At 39.8% G+C, this 12,600-nt stretch overlaps 1 protein-coding gene across 2 annotated transcripts in view; it reads right to left on the reverse strand.

The window, feature by feature from the left end:
• Positions 1–12,600, reverse strand: part of ocrl (OCRL inositol polyphosphate-5-phosphatase) — a 48,017-nt gene that overhangs the window by 12,273 nt on the left and 23,144 nt on the right. For both annotated transcript variants that reach the window (XM_063000511.1, XM_063000510.1), the window contains exons 6-15: positions 8,924–9,097; positions 8,588–8,813; positions 8,343–8,504; positions 8,154–8,255; positions 6,361–6,475; positions 6,156–6,272; positions 5,889–6,070; positions 3,779–3,890; positions 3,402–3,511; positions 1,495–1,630 (exon numbers count right to left, since the gene is read on the reverse strand). In XM_063000511.1, the coding sequence (XP_062856581.1) occupies positions 1,495–1,630; positions 3,402–3,511; positions 3,779–3,890; positions 5,889–6,070; positions 6,156–6,272; positions 6,361–6,475; positions 8,154–8,255; positions 8,343–8,504; positions 8,588–8,813; positions 8,924–9,097 (1,436 nt within the window). The remainder of the gene's footprint in view (positions 1–1,494; positions 1,631–3,401; positions 3,512–3,778; positions 3,891–5,888; positions 6,071–6,155; positions 6,273–6,360; positions 6,476–8,153; positions 8,256–8,342; positions 8,505–8,587; positions 8,814–8,923; positions 9,098–12,600) is intronic.

The following is a 12,600-nucleotide window of genomic DNA, read 5'->3' on the forward strand; positions in this document are numbered from 1 at the left end:
ACCTGGCTGTTGAACAGCTTATGCCAAGTTTACACTACACGACACTCTGATTAACACCTGGTCGCTGTAATGTTCACACTACACGACTGATCGGCGATGGGGGGTTTTACACTACACCATCTATCACCAGGGAGAATCACAGGCGAGCTTCTCTGGTCTCCAAAACTACGTTTTGTCACGAAAACACACGTGAGAAGTGATGAAAGGTTTAATGATACCACGTCCAAACATGCACATCAACAAGTAGCGAGAGATCAGAGTTTGTGCGCTGATAAAATAAATGAATCTGAGTGGATTTGGCAACACGAGCAGCATGGCTTGTTCTACAGTATAGTGAGTTGGAGGTTAATAAATATTTTGTTTTGTAGAGAACGATCAGGTCAGAAATACTGTAAAACTCGCGTGTGCTGATGTATTCTGATAGAAACTATATTGCGCTCCACCACCTGTTTACAACCTCCCCCCTGTGTTTCCCCTCGCTGTTTCTCACATTGATTGAGAGCAGAGTTTTGATCGCAGAGCGAACACCGAGTTCCTCCCGAATCCAGCACCGACCCGTCGCCGAGCGAAAATCAGTGCAAAAAGTTGTGTAGTGGTCATAACTTGAGCTTCTGCCATGCTAAACTGATGTGCAGGTCAGATCTCGTTGCATGAGAAAACACTGGCTGGTCACGCGAAATTAAAGGGGGTAACAGATTTCCGTGTGCACCGTAAAAATGGGCGTATTTAAAAGATCGGATCGGATATCGGATCGTTCAAATAAAGATCGATTCGAATCGAAAAATCGATTTTATAAACCCACCCCTATTTAGCACTAAGGACAGTAAAGACCTAACCAACTGATGGCAAATAATCTCACACGAGTGCCACTGAGGGAGAAATCTGGGCAGAAATTTGACATGTGAAGATGTGTATGACCTTGTCATATTACCTAATGTTTTTAGAAGTAGCTTTAAGATAATAGTTTTTGATTAATAGTTTTTGATTAGCAAATTTATCTGTAATAAACTGCTAGCTGCTGAATTTGGTCATTTAATATTTACATTCTGAATGCTTAAATGATTCTGATCATGTCCTTTTGGGTTTGTTTGCTGCTGTTTTATATGACTGCAATGTTATCTATTATTTAGATAAAAGATAACATCTTTTACGTCATGCTTACACAGTGGTTATATTTACAGCAAGAAGGGTAGGTAATTCCCATCTGTCAGTCTATAGTCCTTGTCAAGTGTTGTTCTTACATGATGTTCTTTAGATGCACTCTTTTAGACCTTTGTTCAAAAGACTGAGGATTGTTTACGTTGGTCTTTTCTCATAGTCTTAGATATTGTTATAGATTGTCATTCTTGTAAGTATTTAAAACATTCAGTCAGTACGTGTTTGATTGTGATTCCTGCCAGATACCTGTTTCAGAGCTGTGGAGTTTATTTTACTGTCATATTAAGTAACAATTTAAAAACTGTAAAAAGAATGTGCTCAAAGACTGACACTCACCCCAATGGAAAAGAGAGCACTAACAGGTTTATGGTCACTAGTTTTCAGCTCCATGTGGCTACGGTAGTGCAACTGCTTGACATTATTACCTCTCCATAAGATACGATCACACCAGGCAGGGACCCGGCATTTCCCACTGCAAGGAAAAAAAAATTTATTACAAAAAATAATAAATAAATGCAAAAAAAGTAATAAAAAATACTTGATAAGATTACGCTAAACTGCTGGGATCCAGGGTTTGAACCCCCAGCAGTGCTATCAGCCGGTTGGTTGTCTACGTACAGACATAATTGGCTATGTCTGAAAAGAGGTGGCTAAGGCCCTGCAATGAATTGGAATCCTGTCCAGGATGTGTTACCGCATTGAACCCAATGATTCCATGGACCGATCGGACCAAGAGCAACCCTGATCAGGATTATTTGAGTACTGTACGAGTCAATAGAAACAACAACTGAATGTGATATTATAATTTACTGTTTGATTGTTTGTTCAGCTTTTATTGCATTGTTCACAGTAAGGGTTTACTTTCAAGGCAGGGAAGGTATAAGTATGGGATCTTTGTATTAGCTTAATGATTTCTGGCTTTACAAATAAGTCCTCAATTTTATATGTGAGAAAGTCGAGTATTAATTTTTGCATTGCTCTGGTTGAGGATCTCTCTCATCGTGTTGGTCATAGCTAGTTGTTGTCTGTGTAAATCACAGATTTTAAAATGTTCTATATCACAGGGTGCAGTGCAGCAGAAACAGGCTAATAGTGATAACATCAGTTTGAATTTTGATGATTCTTTATTACCTTGAGTGAGGGTTTCTTTTAATGTATTGGGTATATGCAGTCTTTGGGTGTGTTCGAAAACCTAGTGAGCTGCCTTGCTGTCTTACTGTCTACATAGGCAGCTGACTTAGTAGAGAGGATTCTAATAAGTCAGTGACTTAAAAGGCAGGTTATTCGAACGCACTACTTAGATAGCGATAACATCGGGTTTAGCATTTCGCGTTTAGCATTTAGCATCTCGCCATTAAAACCAATAAACTGAGGTAGCACAGCACGCTAACGTCAATAACATCTCCCTTCATGTACCGATAACGGTTAAATTTCCTGACAAGCCCGAACTTGCAAATAAAAACACTCGGTACAAGTTTATACAAGTTAAAAATCAGTAATATTTTATTTACGTTTGAAAATAACTCCATTCGTTTCTCCGCCCCGTCAGCCATGAATGCTGGGATTGTCTTGATCACTAAGGCAGCGTCGGAGCTCACTCGTTCTTGAGCCAAAATAACATTGAAATAATAAGATGCCTCAGAAGTGTGGATTTTAAGGCATCTAGGATTTCGAACAGCCTCCTTCTCGGGAGCGCGCACAGGATGACGTAAAATGCTGCCTATGTAGACAGCACACTAGCTTTTCGAACACTTTTTTGTATAAACTTGTACCGAGTGTTTTTATTTGCAAGTTCGGGCTTGTCAGGAAATTTAATTGTTATCGGTACATGAAGGGAGGTGTTATTGACGTTAGCGTGCTGTGCTACCTCAGTTTATTGGTTTTAATGGCGAGATGCTAAATGCTAAACGCGAAATGCTAAACCCAATGTTATCGCTATCTAAGTAGTGCGTTCGAATAACCTGCCTTTCAAGTCACTGACTTATTAGAATCCTCTCTACTAAGTCAGCTGCCTATGTAGACAGTAAGACAGCAAGGCAGCTCACTAGGTTTTCGAACACACCCCTAGTGTAGATGAGTTGGTCTGTACATTTTCCAAAATGTATTTTTGGTTTATTTTAGATGTTGGGGTAAATCTTGTGTAGTTTATTGTTTGTTTGTATGTAGTCATCTATAAGTTTAACATTAGTAAAACTACTTGAAAAAATTAATAGGGGAAATGCTGGAAAAATGAACACTGATACCTTGAGTCCCATCGATCAGATTTTGGATCATATTTATAAGTAGGGATGAAGTTAATTTCTCCTTCCATAAAGTCAGTAAAGGCACGCTTAGTCTTCCTTTGGATGTTCAGCTAAAAACAATAAACAAAAATTATTAAATAATATAATAAATAAGAACAGAAGTGGAAGTAGCACTTCAGATCAGGCATGTCTAACAGATCCTATCTGCAAAAATAAGATAAAAGGAAACAGGAACATCAACAAGGGATTCCACTAACCATGAATAAAGAGTTCCTAAAACCAGTGGCAGAACTGAGAAGCTATATTTCTTTCTACAGCCACCATGACTTCCTCTTTTTTACATGTTTATTTTACCACAGAAGATCCTCTGCTTGTACCTGGTCCTGATCCTGGAGCTTTCGTAGTTCCTTTTCAGTGATTAGCCTCTTCACCTCAGCGGCCTCATACAAAAACAGTCTGTAGTTCAGATCTCCAAGCCAAATAACCACACTAAGACGACAGAAAAAAAAGATATGGAACGGAACAATGTCACTGACTGACAAATGTCACACATTAAACATATCAATAAGGCCCTACCTAATTCAGTGGCCTTTAAAATGTAAGGTGTGTGTTTAGCAATAGGGATGTAACGATGCACCACAAGACAGTTAAAAATCGGTGCACATGTGCACATTCATTTAAGATGAATCGATATTCACTTTAAACAGCAGAGTGCACTGGCGCTATTCACCTCGCCTGGTTGACGGCACTTCACAAAGTTGCAGGTAGGGGATTTTTCAGCCAAATTTATTTATGTGAGGATACTTTCTTTATTTGTATCATTCATTTATTTATATAATCTTGGATTTGTTTTAAAATTTCATTTCAGTCTTTTTTTTTTACACATTAAGCATTATTTGGCATAGTTTGTACCTACCTCAGAAAAAAAGGGCATTCATTATTTAGAAAAAATAAAAAAATAAGCACAAAAGAGAAATTTTTAAGAGAAATAATAAAAGAAAACTTTGTCATAATTTGTCTTCAATTTCATTGAGTTTAAAAAAATCGGGGGAAAATCATATCGTGAACCCAGTATCGTGAATCGTATCGCATCGTGGGTAGAGTGTATCGTTACATCCCTATTTAGCAATTTAACATTTTCCAAACTCAGTTACTCAGTTTTTAGGTGCTTCAGACTTCGACATCTTGACTAACCGATTGCTAACTGAATTGCTGTAGGACTGCTAGGACCGCCTCATAGTGCAAATTAACCAGTAAACGTGCGGCACTTGATCGCTGCGCGAATGAAAAATTTTAAATCGCTAAATGCAAACCTTACATTTTTAATTTGACAGCAAATAGCATATTACATGGGAAAAGTCTCATTTCACTGTTCATGATGCGATTTTCACAGCCGTGAATTAGCTAGGGCTTTCGTTATACCCCTTCCAGTCGTCCCATTACCAGACACGCTCAATTTCTGTTGGGCTCCCGGGCCAGACCGGTGGCAAAGCTTCGGTTACATGTTTTACTTGTTGTAAATACAGTCCAGGGTCAAAATCACAAAACATATTTTGTCCATCGGACCTTGAATGCAAGATTTAATGCAAACTTACTATTGATTTGCTGACCATGCCAGGAGCTTGTTGGACGTCGCATTTCAAAAACAAACTGCATTAAATTAGAGTTACTTCTATGTGATCTTTTCAGCTAGAACAACTGAGAACAGAACAGATTCTCACAAGACTTTGAAGTATGTATATGTATGGGAATTTGTGCCTGTTCAGTCAAAAGAGCTGATTTGTATGGCTGGGCAATGATGTTGAGTAAGGCTGAGGTCATGTCTGTTTCTCCCTAATCTAGTCGTATCCAATTACCCTGATTGCATTACGCATCCTCTGTAGCGATACAACCCTCCACTGCTGACTGAGGAGCGTCACAACTGACACGCCCCCTCGGACACGTGTGCAGTACCGACTGCACTTTTCACCTGCACAAGGCGAGTTCATATGTGGATCAGCTTTGTGTACGGAGAGCCACATCCTGTCTACATTATTCCTCTACTCTGTGCGGCGCCATCAATCAGCCAGCCGAGGTCGTAGCTGCATCAGTTATGAGGAGTCCCTGGTCCGGCTTTCTCACCCTGTGTGAACAACAGCCAATCGTTGTTCATGTAGCCACCCAGCCACTTGAGCGGCAAGTCCGTTTCTTTAAACCAAGCTTCTCTACATGTCTTAATAGAGCTTGCTTTATTAAGCTTGTGCACAGGGGCGCAGTCATGCTGAAACAAGAGAGGGTCTTCCCTAAATTGTCACTACAAAGTTGGAAGCATATAATTTCCTTTATATCACTGCTCCACTAAAACAATAATGTAAACTACCTAGGTAACGAAATCAATTGTGACAACACCTTAACCATTGAGTTACGACTAACTACTAACCAACTGATGAGAACACCTGTACTGTCTTAGAATGTCTCCTATTTTTAAATCAGTGTGGGAGAACTCACTCGTGCTTGACTATACTAAGAGGAGGGTGCTCCATGAGGTGAAAGCTCAGGCGGGCGCAGATCTCCTTGTAGTCCTGGTTGCGTCGCTCGAAGTCCTCCACGTGTGCTGCCAGGTGGGAGTTTACAAAGCAGAAGCTGGTGTTGTAAAACACAAAGCGCACTGCCACGCCTCCTTTATTTCCCTACAGGTAAGCACAGACCACCTCCACTCATTACATGCTCGATATAACATGCTCAGTATTTGTTAAACCAGAGTTACAGACTTACCATTTTATTCATGAGGCCGGTTCCGACAGACTCGGCGGCAACATCGCTGATGTGGTCCCGGTGTGACTTTTTAACAAACACTACCAGCATCATCCCTACTAACCGGATGAGACGTACCTGAAAACAGGGAATGTCTCGTCAATATATCACAAAGCATTAAATACTGGAATGAAACTCTGGATTTTTTAACTGGCTGCTGAGTTACCTGTCTGTACTTGGCTTTGGGATGAAGGCTCCGCTCGACTGCATCAACCCACAGCTGCTGTTTAGATGAATCCATGTACAATAACGCCTCTGTGCTTAAATCCAGTTCTTGAAACCTATTAAGTAGAATTGCTCATTTTACAAAACCAATAAACACTATTAAAACATACAACCAGATGCACAATTACCAATATTTGCCTTGTCCTGTCTTGCCTTGGTCACATAAACAAGGCAAATAAAACCATGAACATCTACAAAGCCATAAGTAATTCCAGGATTAGAATAACAAAAACGTAGGATTGCTATTCTTTGGACTTTGAGAGGAAACCAGAGTTTGCAGGCAAAACCCCTGGGAGAACATGCAAACCCTACACAGAAAGGACCCGGGTCGCTCCACCTGGGATTCAAGCCAGGACCTTCTTGCTATGGGGCAAAAGTGCTACCCAACGAGCTACCATGCCACCCGATCGAACTTTTAGCATAGCGATAAGGGATAAAACATGGGCGTCAAAGCAGCAAATCTGCATGACGTGGGATGCTCAAGTTAAGTGGCACTGCCTCACTTCATAGAAAACGATGGCACAGAGGCACAAAAGAGGTTTTGCCACATTGCATGCAAATAATAATACATAATGCAGTTCTTTAGATCAGTGACCCCCAACCACCGGGTTGCGAACCAGTACCGGTCCGTGGGTCATTTATATCTGGGCCGCACAGAAAGAATAGTTAGAGATCGCTACACTGCTTCCATTTCCAACACACACGCAGGTGTTTTTGTCTCCTATCACCCCTAGGTGGGAGCGGTGTCTCGTTGCAGCTAAAAACAGCTAATTTGTCAGCAGCACTGTTATTCTATTTTAAATCCTCCCTCCCCCACTGGTCCGTGAAATAATATCTTATATGAAACCGGTCCGTGGTGCAAAAAAAGGTTGGGGACCGATGCTTTAGATGTTCGGCTGGTGAAATGTTGGTAGGCCGGCGACTCCTGGGAAGATTCAACACGGCTCTTACTGTGGTACGCTGGAGTCCCAGGGCCCTTCAAGACAGGCAGATTTTAATGAGTGTTTGAATCTCTTTAAAACATGACACCATGTGCTGCTTCACACCCACCAGACGTGTTCTATTTAAGTGATGTTTCTATTTAACAGGTCTGGCAGTAATCATGCCTGGGTGTGGCTAGCAAAATTATCCCTAATTGCCAATTGAACTTGGTTAACTGGTTGATTTAGTAGATAAGTGTGAATTCCTTCTTCACATAGGGTGAGGCAGGGCTGAACAGCATTTTTCCTTTAACATTTTTTAAAACAAAAAGCATTGTGTGTTTACTTAGGTTATCTTTGTCTAATAATAAAGGAATAGTTTGATGACCTGAAACAAGCAAGCAACATGCAAGTGTGACATATGCAAAAATAAAACAAATTAGGGCCGAGGTAGCTCAGCGGTTAGGGTACAGGACTAGTCATCGGAAAGAGACTGGTTCAAGCTCCACATTTGCCAGCTTGCCACTGTTAAGCCCTTGAGCAAGGCCCTTAAATCTCAATTGCTTGCAATGTATAGTTTCAGTTGTAAGTCGCTTTGGACAAAGGTGGCTGCTAAGTGCTTAAAATGTAAATGTAAAATTGGGAAGGAAGCAAATACTGTCACAACACTGTAAGTCATGTCTTTAACAGTTGGTAAATAATAATAAAAGTATACATTAAGATACAAAAAGCATTAAAAGCTACAGCTAATCCTAAATAGCTTCTGTGTCAGTTATAAAGACACGTTTCAACCTCAGTAGGTTCTGAAACTGACCCCAGTGCATATACATCAGGAGGCTCAGGATCACAGCACAACCAGTTATTCAAGCTGCTATCAGGGGACTGACCGTTCACATTCCACGTGCCAGCAAAAACCCTATAAAAACATAAACACAAGTCAGCACGACATTCTGTGGTTTGAATGATTCTATTTTGAGTGCGGAAAAAAGCTAACAATATTGACCTGAAGTTCTGGATGTCCACATACTCCTTCTCCCTTTTGCCCAGGCGATATTTAAGAAGGCCCTCTCTAAGACCTGACTGGCTGCTGAGCATGGCCTGCCTCATGGTGTTCGTGGTGGGACTGTTAGACCAAGAGCTGGCCTGCTCTACAGATTGGTTGTACCTGTGGGATCACATCGTACACAGATTACACCCCACAGAAAGACGAAAGCTTCCATCATGTGGTAAGAAGTCGCTCACACTTACTCTTGTCTGACAGGAGTGGCCATTTGTACAGGAGTGGGTCTATCTTTGGGAGGTGGGACTTTTCGTGGAGGAAGGGGAGGAGTGGGGGGAGGTGGAGGAGGGGGGGCTTCTCTTGGGGCGACGATCCGGTTTTGCTGATTCTTTTTTTCCTCTACTTTTAGGACATTGTTGAAGTTGGTCTCGAAACCGAAATCTGTAGCCAGCGAGTGAGGAGTTTCCGTTGCATCTGGGGAAAAATAAGTAAATAAATAAGTAATTAAATAAATAAATAAATAAAAACTGTGCAGTACGTAGAATGTACAGAGTTTACACATATAGTAATTTATGTATCAGTACTTAAAGGTTTGCCTGAAGTGCTGTGGTTGCTGTTGACGTGCTGCATGTTCTTGGTAGCGCCGCCTGCTGTTTTAGAAGCGCTTCTCTGAGGAGGGACTGGGACTGGGACTGAGTCTTTAGGGGGGCCAGGGGCAGGAACAGGAGCAGGCTCCGTCCTTCTAGGTAGCACTTCAACTGAAAGAAAAAATATTAAAAAGAAATAATGGAGGTCAGCTAGAGCTTTTTCTGTAACCATAATGACAATCAGATGAGAAATGTGATATTTTGTAAACATGTGTGTTGCATTTTTATGACTTTTCCAGCTGTTCTATTGTTTACTGTTCATGCAGTGGGTGTAATAAAAACAGAATGTCAGTAGTGATTCCACTAAGAAAAACGCAGCATTTGGTGCATTTTTAAATAATTTGTTTTAAAATTAGTGTTTTAAAAACCAGTGGCAGTCACGCATGCTTTCGGTCCCTGCCCCGCCACCTCATAAAACAACATGGAATAACAATACAGATAAAAAGTGAGAAAAGTGATGATTAAATAAAGCCAGGGGTCTTATGATATCACTACGTGTCACTGATTTTATATAACACTGTGTTAAATCGGGTGTAAATACATCGTCACGTCAAGTCATCAGTCACAAAATCCCATTGGCATAATGGTGGCAATGTTATGCCTGAATAAAAAAAAAAAACTATTTCAAGATGAAGTTGGAATGTCTAGAACTGCGTTGATGGTTTAAAAAAGAAAGACCCCAAACAAGATGGGATATATATATATATATATCTATATCTACACTGATCAGCCATAACATTAAAACCACCTCCTTGTTTCTACACTCACTGTTCATTTTATCAGCTCCACTTACCATATAGAAGCACTTTGTAGTTCTACAGTTTCTGACTGTTATCCATTTGTTTCTCTACATACTTTTTTAACACCCTTTCACCCTGTTCTTCAATGGTCAGGACACCCACAGGACCCCCACAGAGCAGGTATTACTTGAGTGGTGGATCATTCTCAGCACTGCAGTGACACTGACATGGTGGTGGTGTGTTAGTGTGTGTTGTGCTGGTATGAGTGGATCAGACACAGCAGCGCTGCTGGAGTTTTTAAACACCTCACTGTTACTGTTGGACTGAGAATAGTCCACCAACCAAAAATAGCCAGCCAACAGTGCCCCATGGGCAGCGTCCTGTGACCACTGATGAAGGTCTAGAAGATGACCAACTCAAACAGCAGCAACAGATGAACGATCGTCTCTGCCTAATAGAGTGGACAGTGAGTGAACAAGGTAAAACTCCAGCACTGCTGTGTCTTATCCACTCATACCAGCACAACACACACTAACACACCACCACCATGTCATTGTCACGGCAGTGCTTCTTTATGGTAAGTGGAGCTGCTAAAATGGACAGTGAGTGTCGAAGCAAGGAGGTGGTTCTAATGTTATGGCTGATCGGTTGTGTGTGTGTATATATATGTATATACTGTATATATTCTATTTCATATCTATCTACATATAGATAGATAGATAGATAGATAGATAGATAGATAGACAGACAGACAGACAGACAGACATACAGACAGACAGACAGACACACACACACACATTCACTCATTGGGGAAAGCGCTTCTGTACATACTTCTGTACATGACCAACTGTTGACACATGAAGATGACTAACAGTACAGTAAGCTACTATATTCCTGTACACACAAGCTATGTTAAGTGCAACGAGACAATATGACAATGTCCTAACAACTGCAGAAACTTCCCGTAACTTAAATGTTGTCTGAAAACTCAACAAGTTTCTGAGTTCTGCTCAAATTTATTTGCCAGATTTGACTTTCACCTGGTAATGTACCAGCTTTTGTGTACACAAGACAACATGGTAATTATCTGGCAATTTTCCATTTTCTGGCAGGTCTCCATTCAGTAACTTACTGTCATACCACCTGGGGTTACACCAGTGTTTATACATCCGTGTACTGTGCTTACATGGTAGTGAATGTCTGAAAGGAAATTCAAGCCCTTGTTTCAAACTGTATGTCAGCAAATCATTGGTATGATCACTATGAGACGTTGCTGTGGATTATCTGCCGGAAGCAGAACCCTCTCCGGCTCTGAGGCTGCAGTACAATGGCTGCCCCCGGGCTCTGTCCCCAGCTTCCAAAGAAGCTGAGATATGCAGAAACTATTTATGACAAATAAAGGCATTCCATCTGCCTCCCAGATTATTATTATATTATTAAGTATACTATTAAGTGTTTATTAGTATTTCACTTATATAAAAGACTGTACACACAAGGAATATACAGTGCCAAAAACACCTAGCTAAATAAAAAGTCTAAAACATAAGCCATTAAAGCAAAATCTTAGTTTACACAACACAGTCAAAGATAGATAATTAATCACTTAAATTAAAAGAAATTGTAATTTTAGTTATCCGGTAGTACTTAGTATTTTTAATTTGTTTTATTACAAAAGAGACTGTGGTCACTGTTTGCATAATTTTTACTCCATCTGACCCCAAACAAGTAAAGTTTGGACACCCCTGCTTGAAAGGATCTTACTAAAATAAGAGGTTTACCTATGCTGCTCCCTGACCTCAAAACCACAAGAGAAACAAAAAAACTGGTAAAACAGGACTTGCGTACTTCCAAAATGACTCTCGATATAAGAATCAGCAACTAGGCATCTTTCTAAACCCATTGGAATTTAGATTATTTTGCATACAGTTACATACATGATTATTGTATTTGATACGGTATCTTTTTGGTTGTTTATCCTTACTGTCTAGCCATGCTGAATTCAGCTTTTCAATTTCTTTTCTTTTTAATGAATCAATCAAATATGTTAAAATAGGTAAAATACCTTTATTACTTTACTACTTTTAGAATAATTTTAACAAGCAGGAATGCCGCTTGACACGTTTTAGCTTGTAGCAAATGTTTAACTGAGGGTTCTTAACCTCAACACAGAGATGTGGTTCACACTTTTATACAATAGGCTTGCTACACTTATACATTATTGCATGTGTTCATAAGTCCGCAAGACTTATTTCTTTATTGATCCAATATAAATACTAATATTGATTAAATAATATAGATGGTCGTAAAAACTAGTAATTTAATCATTATGTTAACCATTATGTTAAGGCAATATTTTTGAGTATTTTAGAGCCTATATTTTAACTTCCATGTTTTATTAAAAATGTCATGTTCTAATTAAAATAGTGAAACATGCATGCAGTTTCACAAAACTGGAGAGATCATGGTGCTTTTTGGAATCAATTGACATGCAGTGATGTTTAAAACAGCATGTGGCAACACATTTTGTAAAAGCTGATTTACAAACACCTGCAGTCATTAGCACTTTGCTAGGTTTTGCATTACTGGACAGGTTTATCAGTAAGTGTCGTAAACTGCTTGTTTAATTGTTCTCTACATTTGCGGTTACATTTGTAAATATCTACAGTACATTTATTTATTTATTAAGTTTTACGCCATGCTTACACCATGGTTATATTCATGGTAGAAAGGGTAGATAATTCTCATGTCAGTCTGTCATCCTTGTCAAGTGCTGTTCTTATGTTGTTCTTTAAATGCTCTCTTTTATTCCAATTCTTTTCAAGAAATTAATAATCGTTTTCATTTTGGCTTGATTAAATATTTTTGTCATAGTCT

The sequence above is a fragment of the Trichomycterus rosablanca genome, chromosome 8, assembly GCF_030014385.1.
Source record: "Trichomycterus rosablanca isolate fTriRos1 chromosome 8, fTriRos1.hap1, whole genome shotgun sequence".
In the NCBI taxonomy this organism is placed as follows: domain Eukaryota; kingdom Metazoa; phylum Chordata; class Actinopteri; order Siluriformes; family Trichomycteridae; genus Trichomycterus; species Trichomycterus rosablanca.